Source organism: Oncorhynchus masou, chromosome 16 (genome assembly GCF_036934945.1).
Source record: "Oncorhynchus masou masou isolate Uvic2021 chromosome 16, UVic_Omas_1.1, whole genome shotgun sequence".
In the NCBI taxonomy this organism is placed as follows: domain Eukaryota; kingdom Metazoa; phylum Chordata; class Actinopteri; order Salmoniformes; family Salmonidae; genus Oncorhynchus; species Oncorhynchus masou.
Window position 1 is genome coordinate 22,172,446 of NC_088227.1, and position 20,195 is coordinate 22,192,640.

General features: G+C 44.0%; 1 protein-coding gene across 1 annotated transcript; it reads left to right on the top strand.

The window, feature by feature from the left end:
* Positions 1 to 639: 639 nt before the first annotated feature.
* LOC135557293 (sericin-1-like) lies at positions 640 to 19,733 on the top strand. Its single transcript, XM_064990477.1, has 3 exons — positions 640 to 924; positions 17,540 to 17,643; positions 19,673 to 19,733. The coding sequence occupies exons 1-3, from the start codon at positions 640 to 642 to the stop codon at positions 19,731 to 19,733; spliced, it is 450 nt and encodes a 149-aa protein (XP_064846549.1).
* The last annotated feature ends 462 nt before the right edge of the window (positions 19,734 to 20,195 follow it).

The window sequence follows — 20,195 nt, forward strand, 5'->3', positions numbered from 1 at the left end:
CCTTCTCCAGGCATTATTGTTTCAGTTTCCTGTCTTTGCATTGTTCAGGTTTCTTGTTTTTGTATTATGTTTAATTGATTTATTAAAACACTCACTCCCTGTACTTGCTTCCCGACTCTCAGCGCACATCATTACAGAATTACGCCTCACAGTTAGTATTTTTTACCCCTTTTTCTCCCCAATTTTGTGGTATCCAATTGTTCGTAGCTACTATCTTGTCTCATGGCTACAACTCCCGTACGGGCTCTGGAGAGACAAAGGTTGAAAGTCATGTGTCCTCCGATACACAACCCAACCGAGCCGCACTGCTTCTTAACACAGTGCGCATCCAACCCGGAAGCCAGCCGCACCAATGTGTCGGAGGAAACACTGTGCACCTGGCAACCTTGGTTAGCATGCACTGTGCCAGGCCATCCACAGGAGTCGCTGGTGCGCGATGAGACAAGGATTATCCCTACCGGCCAAACCCTCCCTAACCCGGACGACGCTAGGCCAATTGTGCATCGCCCCACGGACCTCCCGGTCGCGGCCGGTTACGACAGAGCCTGGGCGCGAACCCAGAGTCTCTGGTGGCACAGATGGCGCTGCAGTCCAGTACCCGGGAGGCCCTCTCACAGTTTATTTTTTGTGTCAGTGGGAATGACGTCGGATCCGGGATCTGCTACAGGCTCTCATGCCTCAGCCAGATCGCCAGGCTCTCCTGCCTCCGCCGGCTCGTCAGGCTCTCATGCCTCAGCCGGCTCGTCTGGGTTTCATGCCTTCGCTGGATCGCCAGGCTCCCCTGCTTCCGCCGGCTTGTCAGGCTCTCATGCCTCAGCCGGCACATTCCCAAGCATCAGCAGGGGTGGCCAGTCCACTCCTGATCCCTCGGATCGTCCTTTTGGTTGGCGTCCTGTGGCTGGACCCGAACGTGCCGGGGAGGGGGTACTGTCACGTATGGTCTCTCTCCGGCGCTCTAGGTGTCCATGCTCCTGCATCTCAACCGGATTGACAAGTTTCCCGCGCCTCAGCAGACGTGACCGGTCCGCTCCTGATCGCCGGGATCATCATTTTGGTCGGAATCCTGCAGCTAATGCCGCGCGTCTGGGAGGGGGTACTGTCACGAGTGCTCCCTCTCCGGCCTCTAGGTCACCAGGCTGCTCGTTATGGTGCACATCTGTCACCATAGTTACACGCACCTGCGTGTCATCAGACTCACCTGGACTCCATCACCTCCCCGAGTACCTTCCCTATATGTCACTCCCTTTGGTTCCTTCCCCAGGCATGATTGATTCAGTTTCCTGTATGTGCGTTGTTCGTGTTTCTTGTTTTTGTTTAATGTTTAATTTATTTATTAAAACAATCACTCTCTGAACTTGCTTCGCGACTCTCAGCGCACATCGTTACAATATTCCATTGCCGTTTCCAGCAACAATAGTCATGTACAGCATTAACAATGTCTACATTGTATTTCTGATCAATTTTATGTTATTTTAATGGGCAAAAAAATTTGCCTTTCTTTCAAAAACAAGGACATTTCTAAGTAACCCCAAGCTTTTGAACGGTAGTGTATGTCTATGGAGATTGTATGGCTTTGTGCTTGATTTATACACCTTTCAGCAACGTGTGTGGCTGAAATTGTCACGGCTTTCTTCCTGGGAAGGAGAGGACTAAAGCGCAGCGTGGTAAGTGTCCATGGTTTTAATAGGAAAACTCAAACATGAACACAACTACAAAACAAGAAACATGAAAACCCGACACAGTCCCGTGTCCCACAGGTCCAAACACTGACACAGGAAACAATCACCCACAAAATACCCAAAGAATATGGCTGCCTAAATATGGCTCCCAATCAGAGACAACGATAAACACCTGCCTCTGATTGAGAACCAATCCAGGCAACCATAGACTTACCTAGACACCTAAAAGAACACAACCCCATAAATCTACAAAAAAAACCTAGACAAGACAAAACACATAAATCACCCACGTCATACCCTGGCCTAACCAAAATAATAAAGGATACAAAGATAACTAAGGCCAGGGCGTGACAGAAATCGCCAAATCCACTAACTTGAAAGGCTGTCAACATACTTTTGTATATATAATGTACTTGTACACAGGAGCTGTCTCTGACGAAAAAAACAAGACCCGGCCAGCTTTAAAAAAAAAAAAAGTTAATGTTTTCTGTGCTCATTTGAATGTCCCTTACGATGTAACTACAGGAATGAAATATATGTTTTCATGTTTTTTTATATCTCGCTGCCATACTGTGTACAACTGTGTTGCCGATCTTGCCTTGACATCTTGTCACAAGAGGACCACAACTTTTTTGTGTGTTGTCCTCAATGATTTTTCTCATGTGAATATGTCTTTTTCTAGTTTTGTGTGCTTGTTTAAAGGGGTCGAATTAATAAACTAAACTTAAAACAATTAGGGTACCCGTTAGAACAACACAGAGAGCTAAAACAACATTACAATTACACATTGTAATTAGCTTAGTTGTAGCCTTCAATACATTTCCATCTCTCCACCAGTAATTTCCCTTGTTAGCTGGCTGATTAGCATAGTTGTTAGCCCAACCCATTAGCCCAATGCAGCTAACATTGTAGGTCATCTCAAATAGATGTAAACACAGCTAAGACCACAACACCCTCTGGTATAGATCTATTTGAGTGAAGTGTTGTCCTGTCAGTGCCATGTGAGGGGCTCAGGGGGGCTCTGAGGGAAAAGTTAAAAATGACACTGCCAAATGTTCTGATCAAAGTTTGTTGTAGTCATTTTGATATGATCTCTTATCTTGGAGAACTGTAAAGTGAGATCAGAGGACTGAGTCACAGAGAAATATTGTTTAAAAAATCAAGAAGAGTTAGGGAGAAAGAGAGAGAAAGAGAGAGAGACTCTTGTTTTTATGTTTTGACGAAGGCATGGGAGGAAGGAAGGCATCAACTTTGGCCTGGTTTGATTGCTCACCAGTAAAAAAAATGGTCACAGTATTGTCTGTTCTGATACGTCATTATCAGTCCTGCCATAGCGACATAACACGACACAACACAATGCAATTAATTACCATGACACAACATCAGTGAGTTTATGGTTGATACTCTTCATGAACCTCAATGACTAAAGATGTTGAATGATAATGGAGAGTTCATGATGTCACTGTGACCTATAAGCCGGAGAATGAATAGAGAGCAGAAGTGCCAGAAGTGACATCGAACACAGACGCCGTACATTGCTGGCGTCGTTGAGAATGTTCAGGCTAATGTTACTGCCAGGAATTGGTCTGCTCTCTCCCTCTCTCTCTCTCATGCACATGCACACATATATACACGCACGCACGCACGCACGCACGCACGCACGCACACACACACACACACACACACACACACACACACACACACACACACACACACACACACACACACACACACACACACACAGAGAGAGAGTTGGTGGCAGTTCTCTTTTGGACTTTAGGATTATGAGGGTCAGGTTTCCATTATGAGAGTAATCTTCTATCCTCCATCAGAGGAAGTTCAACATTACACAATATTATCCAAATGGTCTTCAATAGCCTTTTCTTTTTATGTTTCATGTGCAAATCTTTTTTCAAATCATGCTCTATTGTATATTATACACACTCATCCAATATTTTTGTCCATCTTTGATGTGTGGCCAACCAAAGTTTCCTGCTAGTTTTCAGAACTATTTGTGGCTGATTTGCGGTTAGATTTCCACTGTAAAGCTTGACTTAACAGTGATCCTAATAAGGCTTGTCTGCTTCATACCCCGAAACACAACATAGTCCCACCACCCTTATCTCCCCTTTCCCCTCCCCTTTTCTCTCCCTCTTCTCCTTTCTCCCCTCCACTTGCTCTCTCCCTCCCCTTTCCCATCTTCCACTCTCTCCTATTCTCTGCCTCTACTGTATACACTACCAATGGCACTGCCTCAAATTTTGTAGTGCTGGTGGTTGGTATGAGAGAATGAAAGAGTGAGGTACTGCAGATAGTTAATATTAAAATGTTCCTTTGTTGTGGTGACCCAATCAGTGATATGGTAATAGCTCATTCCTAAACAGTGAGACTAAATACGAAGTGAAGTCTAACACACGCACACACACACACACACGCGCACACACACACACACACACACACACACACACACACACACACACACACACACACACACACACACACACACACACACACACGCACACGCACACGCGCACACACACACACACACACACACACACACACACACACACACACACACACACACAATCTGCCACAGACAGAGCACACAAAGGCCTATCCCGTTGAGGCCAGTGCAGGCATGGTCATATATCTTCTCTGTCGTTTCGACAGGCTATGTTCAGTCCTTTTTTCTTCAGCCAACCGCAGAAACAGTCTCGAAGGGGGCAGGGTTTATCCCACACTTCTATAGTGATGTCTTCTGTTGGTTCTTTCTGCCCACCTGCAGAGCAACTGCCCAGTTGTTGCTCTCCGTACAGCATTTTTCGTGGCAGGCGATGCTCTGGCACCCAGATGGAATGGCCGAGCCATCTAAGCTAATGGTGTGTGATGGACGCCACAATGCTCCTGCAGTTGGTTCTCTGTAGGATCTCTGAGTGCGGAACATGGTCCTGCTCGGTCACTTTTGAAATGCGTTGGAGGCATTTTACGTGAAAGGAATCCATTTGTTTTAAGTGTCAGCTGTAGACTGTCCATGTTTCACATCCATAAAGGAGTCTACAGACTGCCTACATAAAGGAGTCTACACACTGCCTGGTAGACTGCAACTTTGGTGTGGAGGTGCAGGTTGCTGTTGTTAAAATCCCTCTTCCTTAGTCGTCCAAAGGAGGACGAGGCCTGTTTGACCCGATTCTGGATATCCTGGTTGATGTTACAGTCTTCTGACAGGATGCTTCCAAGATATTTAAAGTGTGGTACAATGGCAAGTGAGGAGTCTGAGATGGAGAATGCTGGTGTATCAGGCGGAGAATCAGATGACCACTGACATACTGTACGACTGTCTGTTTTTGGGATGGTAACAGACAGCCCTTTTCTGCTGTTTGCATTCACAGCTGCTGTGGGGGTGACTTGTAGAGCTTCTGGGTTATGTGCCATAAGAACACAATCATCTGTGTCCTGGAGCTCATGCACAAGTTCAGATTTGTGTTTTGTGGCAGCTTGGAGCCTCCTAATATTGAAGAGGTTCCCGCCCAATCTGAGGTCCAGGGTCACCCCACTCTCTGTTTCCATGTCATTGTGCAGGAGTGTTGTGACACACAGGAGGAAGACATTGAATAGGACCGGCACAATCACACACCCTTGCCTCACGCCCGTGCCAACTCCAAAGGGTTCAGACTCCTGATCGCCAGCTGTTACACCATCCACTCATGGAACTGATGCAGGATGTTTACCTATTTCCCAGGGCAGCCGTACCGGAAGAGGACCTTCCAAAGGAGTTCACTGTGTACTGTGTTGAAGACTTTGGAGAGGTTCACAAAGGCCACGAACAGGTCTCGTTTTTTGATCACGGCACTTTTCCTGCAGTTGGCGTGCACTGAAGATCATATCCACCGTTCTTCTTTTCTTTCTAAAGCTGCACTCAGGTAGCAGGTCTTCAGTCATGGTGTCGATAAGTCTGCGGAGTTTGACTTTCGCCAGGACTTTCCCAACAACTACAAGGAGGGATATGACCCTGCTGTTGCCGCAAATTGATAAGTCCCCCTTGTTTTGTATATGGTGACAATGTTTGCTACCCCCCATTGATTGGGGATGCTCTCTTGTCTTCATATCTCAGAGATGAACAGGTGAACTGCTCTGGTATAGAGATAGCACCCCTGTTTTAGGATCTCAGCAGGGATGGAGTCAGGTCGAGGGGCGACATTTATCAATAATGCGTAGCCACAAAACTGTGAGTAAACCCCGCATGGGATCATTTCCACGCAGTGTGAGATTTATAAAAATGAAAGTTTGCTTGAGAATGTGTGTAAATTTACACAGAGCCACGGCCATGCGTACACAGTGCCAAGTGGTGGAATAAGGGAACTGCTTGGCAAGTGTAAAATAGTACAAAACTGAGTGTACAAAACATTAGGAACACCTTTCCATGACATTATACATCCATGATGTAGGATCTTAATTCGATCACTCTTTTGTTGCTGAGAATGTTTCTGGAAAGCAGGAAATGCAAACTTGTAGTGTATTTGAGGTTTAAAAGTCCTTAATAGTCTATTGGGCGTCAATGTAAGTATCATAATAAAAAAATACTAATCCAAATCCGTTTTTGCATGGGCTGCGGCTCAATATGCTGCTTCCGCCTATGTCGTCTTTCCTCATCTGCGGTGGAAGGTGGCTGAGCTATAGCAGTTTTTCTCAGACCATGAGACATCCGGAATGGTTTGGCCTACAAATATGAGGACTAGATCAGACTCCCGTGAGCACGATGGTGTTTTCCGTTTTGCTCTACGACCCCCACAAGCCCCACATCGGTAATGCTGATGTGCCTACTTCTGTCAGTAGCGTCTGAACCGTTTGGGCTACAAACTAATAGAGGAGACTCTCGTGAACGCAATGGTGTTCCCCGTTTTGGTCTATGAATCCCAAAAGTGTCACGGGACTCTTCTAAAGGTAGCCCATACAAATGAATGGAAATTTGGAGGTAGTTTCGTGCCAACAAAAATAAGGAGTTAAATATTTGTCAAAATATATAAATATTCTCCTAGGTATAGGACAGACACTTCAAAACATTATTCTGTATGATGATTGTTTTGCCATTTATGAATGTGTTATTCAGTGCATTTCTATGGGCTATAGTAATAAAGGCCAAAATCATATTTAACATGAAAGGTGTCCTAAAATTAAAAATCAAATAGCGAAATGATCCATGTTATGACCATCTTAAAACAATTCCATATGTTACTTTAAAAGGTCAGACTTAATTTGCCATAACAAAAAAAGTATCAAACATTATTACTCACATAATGTTTCACATTTCCTGTTGCTGCAGGATTATTTTCCTGCTGTGGCCAAGATCCTACATTTGTAGACTGTCCAGATGAATCAACTTCAGTCGTGCACAAGCCCTGAAGCCCAGAACAAATGGTTATCCGCTACCGGTGTGCGTATGATGCTCGTAGGATTGTTTGATAAATCACACTTTTTCTATGCTTACGAACATTATAAATTCCATTTTTAAGTAGCATTTTAGAAAAGTTTCTATGCAATATTGATAAAAGAGGCACCAGGACTTTTGTTGTTCTTCAGTGACCTGATGGCAGCACAGACCTCAAAAAAGGTGTTTGGGAGATCAATGCTCTGGATGGTGGTCAGGCACACGCACGCACGCACGCACACACACACACACACACACACACACACACACACACACACACACACACACACACACACACACACACACACACACACACACACACACACACACACACACAGTGGTAATGCAGTGGTAATGAGAATAAGCTGGCCTTATTGTAAGTGGATGCAACCAGGTCACCTAAAACCTCTAACTCATCAAACTGGTCAAGAGACCAAACATGAGACGGGATCTAAGCTGCTTACAGCCAGGCCGAACTGGGCCTTCATTTATGTCATCCTTCACCACCCTTTTATCTCTTTCAGCACCTTCCTCTCCAACTGTCTCTCTCTCTCTCTCTCTCTCTCTCTGTCATGACTCTGTAAGGTTCTCTTTCAGGATCAGGTAATGCCAGGGAATCGTGGGTAAATATAGGTGGGTGACTTAGAAATGTAAAGGAGATAGTGTACGTGTGTGGGAGCTCATATTAGTTTACACACACACACGCACGCACGCGCGCGCGCGCACGCACGCACGCACACACACACACACACACACACACACACACACACACACACACACACACACACACACACACACACACACACACACACACACACACACACACACACACACACACACACACACACACACACCTGGGTCAGACTGATGGAGTGGTCAAAGAAAAGTAATGGTACTTTTCAATTAAATCAGCAGAAGACAGAGGTGATTTGCCTAGAAGCACGTTGTCTGGACCACTGCACACGGTGTCGACCAAATAAGCACTGCAGGAGCTCCTTTATGGTAAAAACCTCTCCTACTTCCTCCTCATCTATATCTATCCATCCATCCTCCCCTCATCCTCCATACTCTGCATGGTCCAGGTGTATTTCCTCCATCTCAAATACTGAGTGTCTCTAATTGATGAATGAGATGCAAGAGAAAATCAAAACCCAGCAGAACTGCATCACACTTCAAATGAAGTTGTGCACACCTGTTGCCTTAAAGTTTGTTTGCATTTGTTTTATTGTAAAAGCCAACCATTTATTGTACAAGCACAACATGTAAACCCTGATTCATAGATATACAGGCTAGAAATGTATTAGCAATTACATTTTGGGGGTGAAGCTTGCTTTCAATTGCCACTCCTTGTTGCACACAGCAAGGTTCTGCTCCCCCTAGGGGATTTATGGCTGATTTAAAGATGAATTCATCAACCCTGTTACGGTCAACCCTCTTACTTTATTTGGCACTTCATAGGCTCTTACTATAGTCATTTCCTTTTTATTATTTAACTCTTGAGATGGGAAAAACATGTTTTTCATGAAGTTGAACATGCTTTTTGTGTCAGAATGTTAAAATGAGGTAAAACCAGAACCGTATACAGTACCAGTCAAAGGTTTGGACACACCTACTCATTCAAGGGGTTTTCTTTATTTGAATTATTTTCAATATTGTAGAATAATAGTGAAGACATAAAAATGATGAAATAACACATATGGAATCATGTAGTAACCAAAAAAGTGTTAAACAAATCAAAATATATTTTATATTTGAGATTCTTCAAAGTAGCCACCCTTTACCTTGATGACAGCTTTGCACACTCTTGGCATTCTCTCAACCAGCATCATGAGGTAGTCAACTGGAATGCTTTCCCAAGTCTTGAAGGAGTTCCCACATATGCTGAGCACTTGTTGAGTGATTTTCCTTCATCTCTGTGGTCCAACTCATCCTAAACCATATTAATTGGGTTGAGGTCAGGTGATTGTGGAGGCCAGGTCATCTGATGCAGCACTTCATCATTCTCCTTATTGGTCAAATAGCCCTCGCACAGCCTGGAGATGTGTTGGGTCATTGTACTGTTGAAAAACAAATGATAGTCTCACTAAACGCAAAACAGATGGGATGGTGTATTGCTGCAGAATGCTGTGGTAGCCATGCTGGTTAAGTGTACCTTGAATTCTAAATATATCACTGACCGTGTCACCAGCAAATCACCCCCACACCATCGAACCTCATCCTCCATGCTTCATGGTGGGAACCATACATGCAGAGATCATCCGTTCACCTACTCTGCGACTCACAAAGACACGGCGGTTGGAACCAAAAATCTCAAATTTGGACTCATCAGACCAAAGGACAGATTTCCACCGGTCCTAATGTCTATTGCTTAACTTCTTGTGACTATCAAACCCGGATCCAGGAGCGTAATCATAGCCTCAAACTAATTAGCATAACGCAGCGGACATAAATATTCCTACAAAATCTTCCTATTCATGAAAATCACAAATTAAATATATTGAGACACATCTTAGCCTTTTGTTAATCACACTGTCATCTCAGATTTTCAAAATATGCTTTACAGCCAACGCTAGACAAGCATTTGTGTAAGTTTATCATGGCATAATGCTATGCTAGGCTCTGCTGGCAGCAGGCAACATTTTCACGAAAATAAGAAAAGCAATCAAATTAAATCCTTTACCTTTGAAGAACTTCGGATGTTTTCACTCAGGAGACTCCCAGTTAGATGGCAAATGTTCCTTTTTTCCAAAAATATTATTTTTGTAGGTGAAATAGCTCCTGTTTGTTCATCACATTTGGCTGAGAAATCGACCGGAAAATGCGGTCACTACAACGCCGAACTTTTATCCAAATTAGCTCCATAATATCGACAGAAACATGGCAAACGTTGTTTAGAATCAATCCTCAAGGTGTTTTTCACATAACAATTCGATAATATATCCGTTGGGACAATTGGTTTCTCATAAGAAGCGATTGGAAAAATGGCTACTTGTGTACTTTACGCAATATTTTCTGCGGGAGCCTGCATGTGACCACTTGCTAAATGTGGTTCCTTACGGCTTTTCTTCAACATAAATGCGTAAAAAGACGTCACAATGCTGTAGACACCTTGGGGAATACGTAGAAAATGTAAGCTCATTCGTAGCTCATTCACAGCCATATAAGGAGTCATTGGCATGAGGCGGTTTCAAAAAATGTGGCACTTCCTGTTTGGATTTTTATCTGGGTTTCGCCTGTAACATCAGTTCTGTTGCACTCACAGACAATATCTTTGCAGTTTTGGAAAGTGTTTTCTATCCAAAGCTGTCAATTATATGCATAGTCGAGCATCTTTTCGTGACAAAATATCTTGTTTAAAACGGGAACGTTTTTTTATCCAAAAATGAAAATACTGCCCCTAGTTACAAAAGGTTAAGTTTCTTGGCCCAAGCAAGTCTCTTCTTATTATTGGTGTCCTTCAGTAGTGGTTTCTTTTTAGCAATTCGACCCTGAAGGCCTGATTTCTTGAAGTGTCTTGTATAGAACCCAAGATGGCGTAGCAGTCAGACGTCTTTGTCGTGTCCCATGTAAATATCTTTTATATCTTTTTCTTCGCAAATATTTTTTAAATGTTTTTCTAAACCTCAACTTCAAAATACTCTCCTGCAACCCGCCTCACCCAATGTGGTGTGGATCTGCTTTTTTCGAAAGCATTTTTCTTTACTTATAAATCGTAACCCCAACAGAAGCTAGCCAGCTAACTAGCTACTAGCTAGTAGTCAGCTAACCACTGCTAGCGGTCATCAGCTAACCTATAGCTCGGAAAACTCTTGCCAGTTTGCACAACGTGAATCAAACCAGAGCATACTGGACCTATTTTCTCTCCACATCCCCGGATTCCCACCGCAAGCTCTGAACCTTTTCACCTGGATCATCGCAGCTAGCTAGCTGCAATCCGAGTGGCTACTCCTGGCTAACGTATCTGTCCCGAAACAAGCACCAATTAGCCTGGAGCTATCCCATGCTAGGCCCATCTCCCGGCTAGCTGAAGAGGTCCATCAGCCACTTCTGGGCTACAATACCCATACCTGGACCCATCTCACTGCCAGTACGAACCCCCGCCGATCCTTCACGACTGGACTACCAACGTAATCTGCCCGAGGGGGATATTCAACTGGCCCCTCTGTCACGTCGTCCCCTGAATGCCCATCTGCTAGCCTGCTAGCTGTGGCCTGCTAGCTGTCTATAGCATATCGGACTGTGAGCTGAATTTCTTGGGCCACTATACCTATTTTGCCAATTGGACTGGACCCCTTTACCACACGGAACCCTACTAATCCATCACAACTGACGAGGAGGCTCCGCATGAGGACGCTATAACAGACTTCCTCCATCGCGACGCCCCTCTAAGGCCCTTCTGCTAGCTTGCTAGCCCCGGCCCGCTAGCTGTCTGAATCGCCATGTCGCCAACCTCACTACTCACTGGACCCCTATGATCACACGGCAACGCATGCCTCTCCCTAATGTCAATATGCCTTGTCCATTACGGTTCTGGTTAGTGATTATTGTCTTATTTCACTGTAGAGCCTCTAGCCCTGTGCAATATGCCTTAGATAACCCTTCAATTCCATCTCCCACACATGTGGGGACATCACCTGGTTTAAATGATATTTATAGAGACAATATCTCTCTCATCATCACTAAATGCCTAGGTCTACCTCCACTGTATTCACATCCTACCATACCTTTGTCTGTACATTATGCCTTGAATCTACTCTATCGAGCCCAGAAACATGCTCCTTTTACTCTCTGGTCTGAACATACTAGACGACCAGTTCTTATAGCCTTTAGCCGTACTCTTATCCTACTCCTACTCTGTTCCTCTGGTGATGTAGATGTTAATCCAGACCCTGCAGTGCCTAGCTCCACTCCTATTCCACAGGTGCTCTCATTTGTTGACTTCTTTAACCATAAAAGGTTTCATGCATGTAAACATTAGAAGCCTCCTCCCTAAGTTTGTTTTATTCACTGCTTTACCACACTCTGCCAACCCGGATGTCCTAGCAGTGTCTGAATCCTGGCTTATGAAGACGACCAAAAACCCTGAAATTTCCATCCCGAACTATAACATTTTCCGACAAGACAGAACAGTTAAAGGGGGCGGTGTTGCAATCTACTGCAGAGATAGCCTGCTGAGTTCTGTCTTAGTGTCCAGTTCTGTACCCAAACAATTCGAGCTTCTACTTTTAAAAATCCTATTTTCCAGAAACAAGGCTCTCACAGGTGCCGCTTGCTATAGACCACCCTCTATCCCCAGCTGTGCCCTGGACACCATACGTGAATTGATTGCCCCCATCTATCTTCAGAGCTTGTGCTGCTAGGTGAACTTAACTGGGACATGATTAACACCCCGGCTATCCTACAATCTAACCTTGATGCCCTCAATCTCATACAAATCATCAATGAACCCACCAGGTACAACCCCAAATCCGTAAACACGGGCACCCTTATAGATATCATCCTAACCAACTTGCCCTCCAAATACAGCTCTGCTGTTTTCAACCAAGATCTCAGTGATCACTGCCTCATTGCCTGCATCCGTAATGGGTCTGCGGTCAAACGACCACCCCTCATCACTGTCAAATGCTCCCTAAAACACTTCAACGAGCAGGCCTTTCTAATCTACCAGGCACGGGTATCCTGGAGGGATATTGACCTCATCCCGTCAGTAGAGGATGCCTGGTTATTCTTTAAAAGTGCCTTCCTTACCATCTTAAATAAGCATGCCCCATTCAAATGTAGAACCAGGAAATTATATAGCCCTTGGTTCACTCCAGACCTGACTGCCCTTGACCACCACAAAAACATCCTATGGCGTTCTGCATTAGTATCGAATAGCCCCCGTGATATGCAACTTTCACAGAAGTTAGGAACAGGCAGTTAGGAAAGCTAAGGCTAGCTTCTTCAAACAGAATTTGCATCCTGTAGCACAAACTCAAAAATGTTCAGGGACACTGTAAAAGCCATGGAGCACCACCTTCCAGCTGCCCACTGCACTGAGTCTAGGAAACTGTCACCACCGATAAATCCACTATAATTGAGATTTTCAATAAGCATTTTTTTTACGGCTGGCCATGCTTTCCACCTGGCTGCCCCTACCCCGGCGAACAGGCCTGCACCCCCCACAGCAACTCGCCCAAGCCTCTCCCATTTCTCCTTCACCCAAATCCAGATAGCTGATGTTCTGAAAGAGCTGCAAAATCTGGACTCCTACAAATCAGCCAGTCTAGACAATCTGGACCCTCTCTTTCTAAAATGATCTGCTGAAATTGTTGCAACCCCTATTACTAGCCTGTTCAACCTCTCTTTCGTATCGTCTGAGATTCCCAAAGATTGGAGAGCTGCCACGGTGAACCCCCTCTTCAAAGGGGGAGACACTCTAGACCCAAACTGCTACAGACCTATATCTATCCTACACTGCCTTTCTAAATGTCTTCGAAAGCCAAGTTAACAAACAGATTACCGACCATTTCGAATCCCACCGTATCTTCTCCACTATGCAATTTGGTTTCAGAGCTGGTCATGCGTGCACCTCAGCCATGTTCAAGGTCCTAAACAATATCATAACCGCCATCAATAAGAGACATTACTGTGCAGCCTTATTCATCGACCTGGCCAAGGCTTCGACTCTGTCAATCACCACATTTTTATCTGCACACTCAACAGCCTTGGTTTCTCAAAAGGTTGCCTTGCCTGGTTCACCAACTACTGATTCACCGTGTGTCAAATCGGAGGACATGTTGTCCGGACCTCTGGCAGTCTCTATGGGAGTGCCACAGGGTTCAATTCTCGGGCCGTCTCTCTTCTCTGTATACATCAATGATGTCGCTCTTGCTACAGGTGATTCTCTGATCCACCTCTATGCAGACGACACCATTCTGTATACCTGTTAACTAACCTCCAGACGAGCTTCAATGCCATACAACTCTCCTTCCGTTTGCCTCCAACTGCTCTTAAATGCAAGTAAAACTAAACTCTTCAAACGATCGCTGCCCGCACCTGCCCACCCATACAGCATCACTACTCTGGACGGTTCTGACTTAGAATATGTGGACAACTACAAATACCTAGGTGTCTGGTTAGACTGTAAACTGTCCTTACAGACTCATATTAAACATCTCCAATCCAAAATTAAATCTAGAATCGGCTCCATATTCCGCAACAAAGCATCCTTTACTCATGCTGCCAAACATACCCTCGTAAAACTGACCATCCTACCGATCCTTGACCTCAGCAATGTCACTTACAAAATAGCCTCCAACACTCTACTCAACAAATTGGATGGAGTCTATCACAGTGCCATCCGTTTTGTCACCAAAGCTCCATATACTACCCATCACTGCGACCTGTAAGCTCTCTTTGGCTGGCCCTTGCTTCACACTCGTCACCAAACGCACTGGCTCCAGGTCATCTACAAGTCTTTGCTAGGTAAATCCCCGCCTTATCTCAGCTCACTGGTCACCATCGCAGCACCCACCCATAGCATGCGCCCTAGCAGGTATATCTCACTGGTCACCCCAAAGCCAATTCCTCTTTTGGCCGCCTTTCCTTCCAGTTCTCTCACTAAAGCTGGAGACTTATACCTCCCTTACTAGCTTTAAGCACCAGCTGTCAGAGCATTTCACAGATCACTGCACCTGAACATAGCCCATCTGTAAGTAGCCCATCCAACCTCATCCCCATACTGTATTTAGTTATTTATCTTGCTCCTTTGCACCCCAGTATCGCTACTTGCACATTCATCTTTTGCACATCTACCATTCCAGTGTTTTATTGCTATATTGTAATTACTTCGCCACCATGGCCTATTTATTGCCTTACCTCCCTTATCTTACCTCATTTGCACACACTGTATATAGACTTTTTCTACTGTATTATTGACTGTATGTTTGTTTATTCCATGTGTAACTCTGTGTTGTTGTATGTGTCAAACTGCTTTGCTTTATCTTAGCCAGATCGCAGTGTAAATGAGAACTTGTTCACAACTAGCCTACCTGGTTAAATACATTTTAAAAATCACACAGTCTCCTCTGAACAGTTGATGTTGAGATGTGGCTGTTCCTCTGTGAAGCATTTATTTGTGCTGCAATCTGCAGTTGATTGCTGATTTCTGAGACTTGTAACTCTAATGAACTTGTCCACTGCAGCAGAGGTTACTCTGTTCTTCCTTTCCAGTGGCAGTCCTCATGAGTGCCAGTTTCATCAAAGCGCTTGATGGTTTTAGCGACTGAACTTGAAGAAACGTTTTAAGTTTTTGACATTTTCCGTATTGACTGACCTTCATGTCTTAAAGTAATGATGGGCAGTCATTTCTCTCTGCTTATTTTAGTTGTTCTTGTCATAATATGGACGTGGTCTTTTACCAAATAGGTCTATCTTCTGCATACCACCCCTGCCTTGTCACAGCACAACTGATTAGCACAAACGCATTAAGAAGGAACGAAATTCCACAAATTAACTTTTTAACAAGGCACACCTGTTAATTGAAACACATTACAGGTGACTACATCATGAAGCTGGTTGAGAGAATGCCAAGAGTGCCATCAAGGCAAAGGGTGGCTACTTTGAAGAATGTCAAATATAAAATCTATTTTGATTTGTTTAACACTCTTTTGGTTACAACATGATTCCATATGTGTTATTTCATAGTTTTGATGTCTTCACTATTATTATACAATGTAGAAAATATAAAAAATAACAAAAAACAGGTGTGTCCAAACTTTTGACTGGTACTGTATATATATTTTCTTAACAAAGTTACGCTTCTCAAAACATACTTAACGGGTGGATTGACCCAAGTACTGAGTTCCATTAGTGCCTGACTCAAGGAATGTGTCTCTCCAGTCCTCTCCCTTCCCCGAGAGAGCTTCCGTCAGATAAGACTGTGTGCTCTGATTAATCATGTAATGAAACGCTTGCGACACCATTCTAAAGGAGTGTTATCCAGGGAAAGTGGACCACGGTGGAGATTAATGTGTAGGCCAAGAAGCCTGGGATGAGATTTATTGCTGTTCCAAAAGAAACTGCTAGGTCCGGGGTCTCTTTTGAGAGAAGTTTTTTATCACTGTCCACCACCAAACACAATTTTGAGAAATTCAGGAGAAGAAAAAAAGAAGATTACAGACAGAAAGACAGGTTTCATACACTCCGAGTGGGACAGGTGATCTATGAATTACGCACCACAACACTACGTAGAGTACAATGAGCATTCCCAACAATGATAAATTGATGAGCATTGACACTGGGGAAACACTTACAAAAAATGTACCATGATATTTTTTTCATTGTGCTACTATGGTACATTTTTTTGAACTATTTTGTTTTTTGGCCACTACCATCGCAGGAAAATTACATGGTACTGGCACAAACATCGTGGCATTTTCCTTCCATGGCAGGGACCAAACAAAACCTGATATTTTTGTACTAGCTAACATGGTACAAAAATTAAACATGGCAGTACAATGAAAAAAAGACCATGGTTTTGTTCAGTTAAGAAAAAAATCTTATTTACAATGACGGACTACCAAAAGGGAAAAGGTCTCCTGCAGGGACAGGGGCTGGGATTAAAAATAATAAATCAATTAATATAGGACAAAACACACATCACAACAAGAGAGACACCATAACACTACATGAAGAGAGACCCAAGACAACAACATAGCATGGCAGGATCACATGACAACACAGCATTGTAGCAACACAACGTGACAACAACATGGTAGCAACACAACATGGCAGCAGCCCAGCATGGTAAAACATAGTACAAACATTAATGGGCACATACAACAGCACAAAGGGCAAGAAGGTAGAGACAACAATATATATCACGCAATATCACGCAAAGCAGCCACAACTGTCAGTAAGAATGTCCATGGTTGATTATTTGAATGGAGAGATGGAGATAAAACTGTCCAGTTTGAGTGTTTGTTGCAGCTCGTTCCAGTCGCTAGCTGCAGCGAACTGAACAGAGGAGTGGCCCAGGGATGTGTGTGCTTTGGGGACCTTTAACAGAATGTGACTGGCAGAACGGGTGTTGTACAGTGCCTTGCAAAACTATTCATCCCCCTTGGCGTTTTTCCTATTTTGTTGCATTACAACCTGTAATTTAAATTAATTTTTATTTGGATTTCATGTAATGGACATACACAAAATAGTCCAAATTGGTGAAGTGAAATTAAAAAAATAAATTTTCAAAAAATTATTACAAACAAAAAAACGGAAAAGTGGTGCACGCATATGTATTCACCCCCTATGCTATTACGCCCCTAAATAAGACCTAGTGCAACCAATTACCTTCAGAAGTGACATAAATACTTAAATAAAGTCCACCTGTGTGCAGTCTAAGTTTCACATGATCTAACACATGCTCTCAGTATATATACATCTGTTCTGACAGGCCCCAGAGTCTGCAACACCACTAAGCAAGGGGCACCACCAAGCAAGCGGCACCATGAAGACCAAGGAGCTCTCCAAACAGATAATGGACAAAGTTGTGAAGATGTACAGATCAGGGTTGGGTTATGAAAACATATCCAAAACGTTGAACATCCCACAGAGCACCATTAAATCCATTATACAAAAATGGAAAGAATATGGCACCACAACAAACCTTCAAAGAGAGGGCCACCCACCAAACTCACAGACCAGGCAAGGAGGGCAATAATCAGAGAGGCAACAAAGAGACCAAAGATAACCCTGAATGAGCTGCAAAGCTCCACAGCGGAGATTGGAGTATCTGTCCATGGGAGCAGTTTAAGCCATACACTCCACAGAGCTTGGCTTTTCGGAAGAGTGGCCAGAAAAAAAGCCATTGCTTAAAGAAAAAAATAAGCAAACACATTTGGTGTTCGCCAAAAGGCATGTGGGAGAATCACCAAACATATGGAAGAAGGTACTGTGGTCAGATGAGACAAAAATTGAGCTTTTTGGCCATCAAGAAAAACCCTATGTCTGGCGTTATAACCCAACACCTATCATCACCCCGAGGACACAATTCCCATAGTAAAGCATGGTGGTGGCAGCATCAGGCTGTGGGGATGTTTTTCATCGGCAGGGACTTGGAAACTCGTCAGAATTGAAGGAATGATGGATGGCGCTAAATACAAGGAAATTATTGAGGGAAACCTGTTTCAGTCTTCCAGATATTTGAGACTGGGACAGAGGTTCACCTTCCAGCAGGACAATGACTTTAAGCATACTGCTAAAGCAACACTCGAGTGGTTGAAGGAAAAACATTTAAATGTCTTGATATGGCCTAGTCAACCCCAGACCTCAATCCAATTGAGAATCTGTGGTAAGACCTTAAAGATTGCAGTACACCAGCGGAACCCATCCAACTTGTAGGAGCTGGAGCAGTTTTGCCTTGAAGAATGGGCAAAAATCCCAGTGGCTAGATGTGCCAAGCTTATAGAGACATACCCCAAGAAACTGTAACTGCAGCAAAAGGTGGCTCTATAAAGTATTGCCTTTGGGGGTGGTGAATAGTTATGCACGCCCAAGTTCTGTTTTTGTCTTATTTCTTGTTTGTTTCACAATATAAAATATTTTGCATCTTCAAAGTGGTAGGCATATTGTGAAAATCAAATAATACAACCCCCCCCCCAATCTATTTTAATTCCAGGTTGTAAGGCAACAAAATAGGAGAAATGCCAAGGGGGGTGAATACAAGCCACTGTATGTGGCGGATAAGGGCTGCAGTAGGTATCTCAGATAGGAGGGTGTGGCCTAAGAGGGTTTTATAAATAAGCATCAACCAGTGGGTCTTGTGACGGGTATACAGAGATGACCAATTAACAGAGGAGTATAGAGTGCAGGGATGTGTCCTATAAGGAACATTAGTGGCAAATCTGATGGCCAAATGGTAAAGAACATCTAGTCATTTGAGAGCACCCTTACCTGCCAATCTATAAATTACGTCTCCGTAATCTAGTATGGTTAAAATGGTCATCTGAATGAGGGTTAGTTTGGCAGGTGGAGTGAAAGAGGAGCGGTTACGATAGAGGAAACCAAATCTAGATTTAACCCACTAGCAGCATGTGTGAAACATAAAAGCAAGATACACTATGTATGTTGACACCCCTTCATTGACTGTGAATGACCTTACTGAAGAGCTCAGTGACTTTCAACGTGGCACCGTCATAGGATGCCACCTTTCCAACAGGTCAGTTCATTGAATTTCTACCCTGCTAGAGCTGCCCCGGTCAACTGTAAGTGCAGTTATTGTGAAGTGGAAATGTCTAGGAGCAACTCAGCTCAGCTTCAAAGAGGTAGGCCACACAAGCTCATTGAAAGGGACAGCTGAGTGCTAAAGCTCATAAAAATCATCTGTCCTTGGTTGCTACCGAGTTCCAAACTGCCTTTGGAAGCAATGTCAGCACAAGAACTGTTCGTTGGGAGCTTCATGAAATGGGTTTCCATGACCGAGCAGCCACACACAACCCTAAGATCACCATACACAATGCCAAGTGTCAGCTGGAGTGGTGTAAAGCGCCTTCTCTGGAGTGATAAAGCACTCTTCACCATCTGGCAGTCCGACGGACAAGTCTGTGTTTGGCCGACGCAAGGAGAAGGCTACCTGCCCCAATGGATAGTGGCAACTGCAGAGTTTGGTGGAGAACGAGTAATGGTCTGGGGCTGTTTTTCATGGTCCAGTGAAGGGAATTCTTAACACTACAGCATACATTGACATTCTAGACAATACTGTGCTTCCAACTTTGTGGGAACAGTTTGGGGGAGGCCCTTTCCTGTTTCAGCATGACAATGCCCCTGTTCACAAAGCGAGGTCCATACAGAAATGGTTTGTTGAGATCAGTGTGGATGAACTTGACCGGCCTACACAGAGCACTGACCTCAACCCCATGTAACACCTTTGGGATGAATTGGAACTCAGGCCTAACCGCCCAACATCAGTGCCCGACCTTACTAATGTTCTTGTGGCTGAATGGAAGCAAGTCCCCACAGCAATGTTCCAACATCTAGTGGAAAGCCTTCCCATAAGAGTGGAGGCTGTTATAGCAGCAAAGGGGGGACCAACTCCATATTAATGCCCATGA

Excerpts from the sequence above, each read along its gene's own strand:
- LOC135557293 (XM_064990477.1), top strand. The coding sequence starts at position 640 with ATGACGTCGGATCCGGGATCTGCTACAGGCTCTCATGCCTCAGCCAGA. Across the intron at positions 925-17,539 it reads CCGAACGTGCCGGGGAGGGG|GCCCCAGAGTCTGCAACACC; the intron begins GTACTGTCACGT and ends CTGTTCTGACAG. Across the intron at positions 17,644-19,672 it reads ATGGACAAAGTTGTGAAGAT|TCCGACGGACAAGTCTGTGT; the intron begins GTACAGATCAGG and ends ACCATCTGGCAG.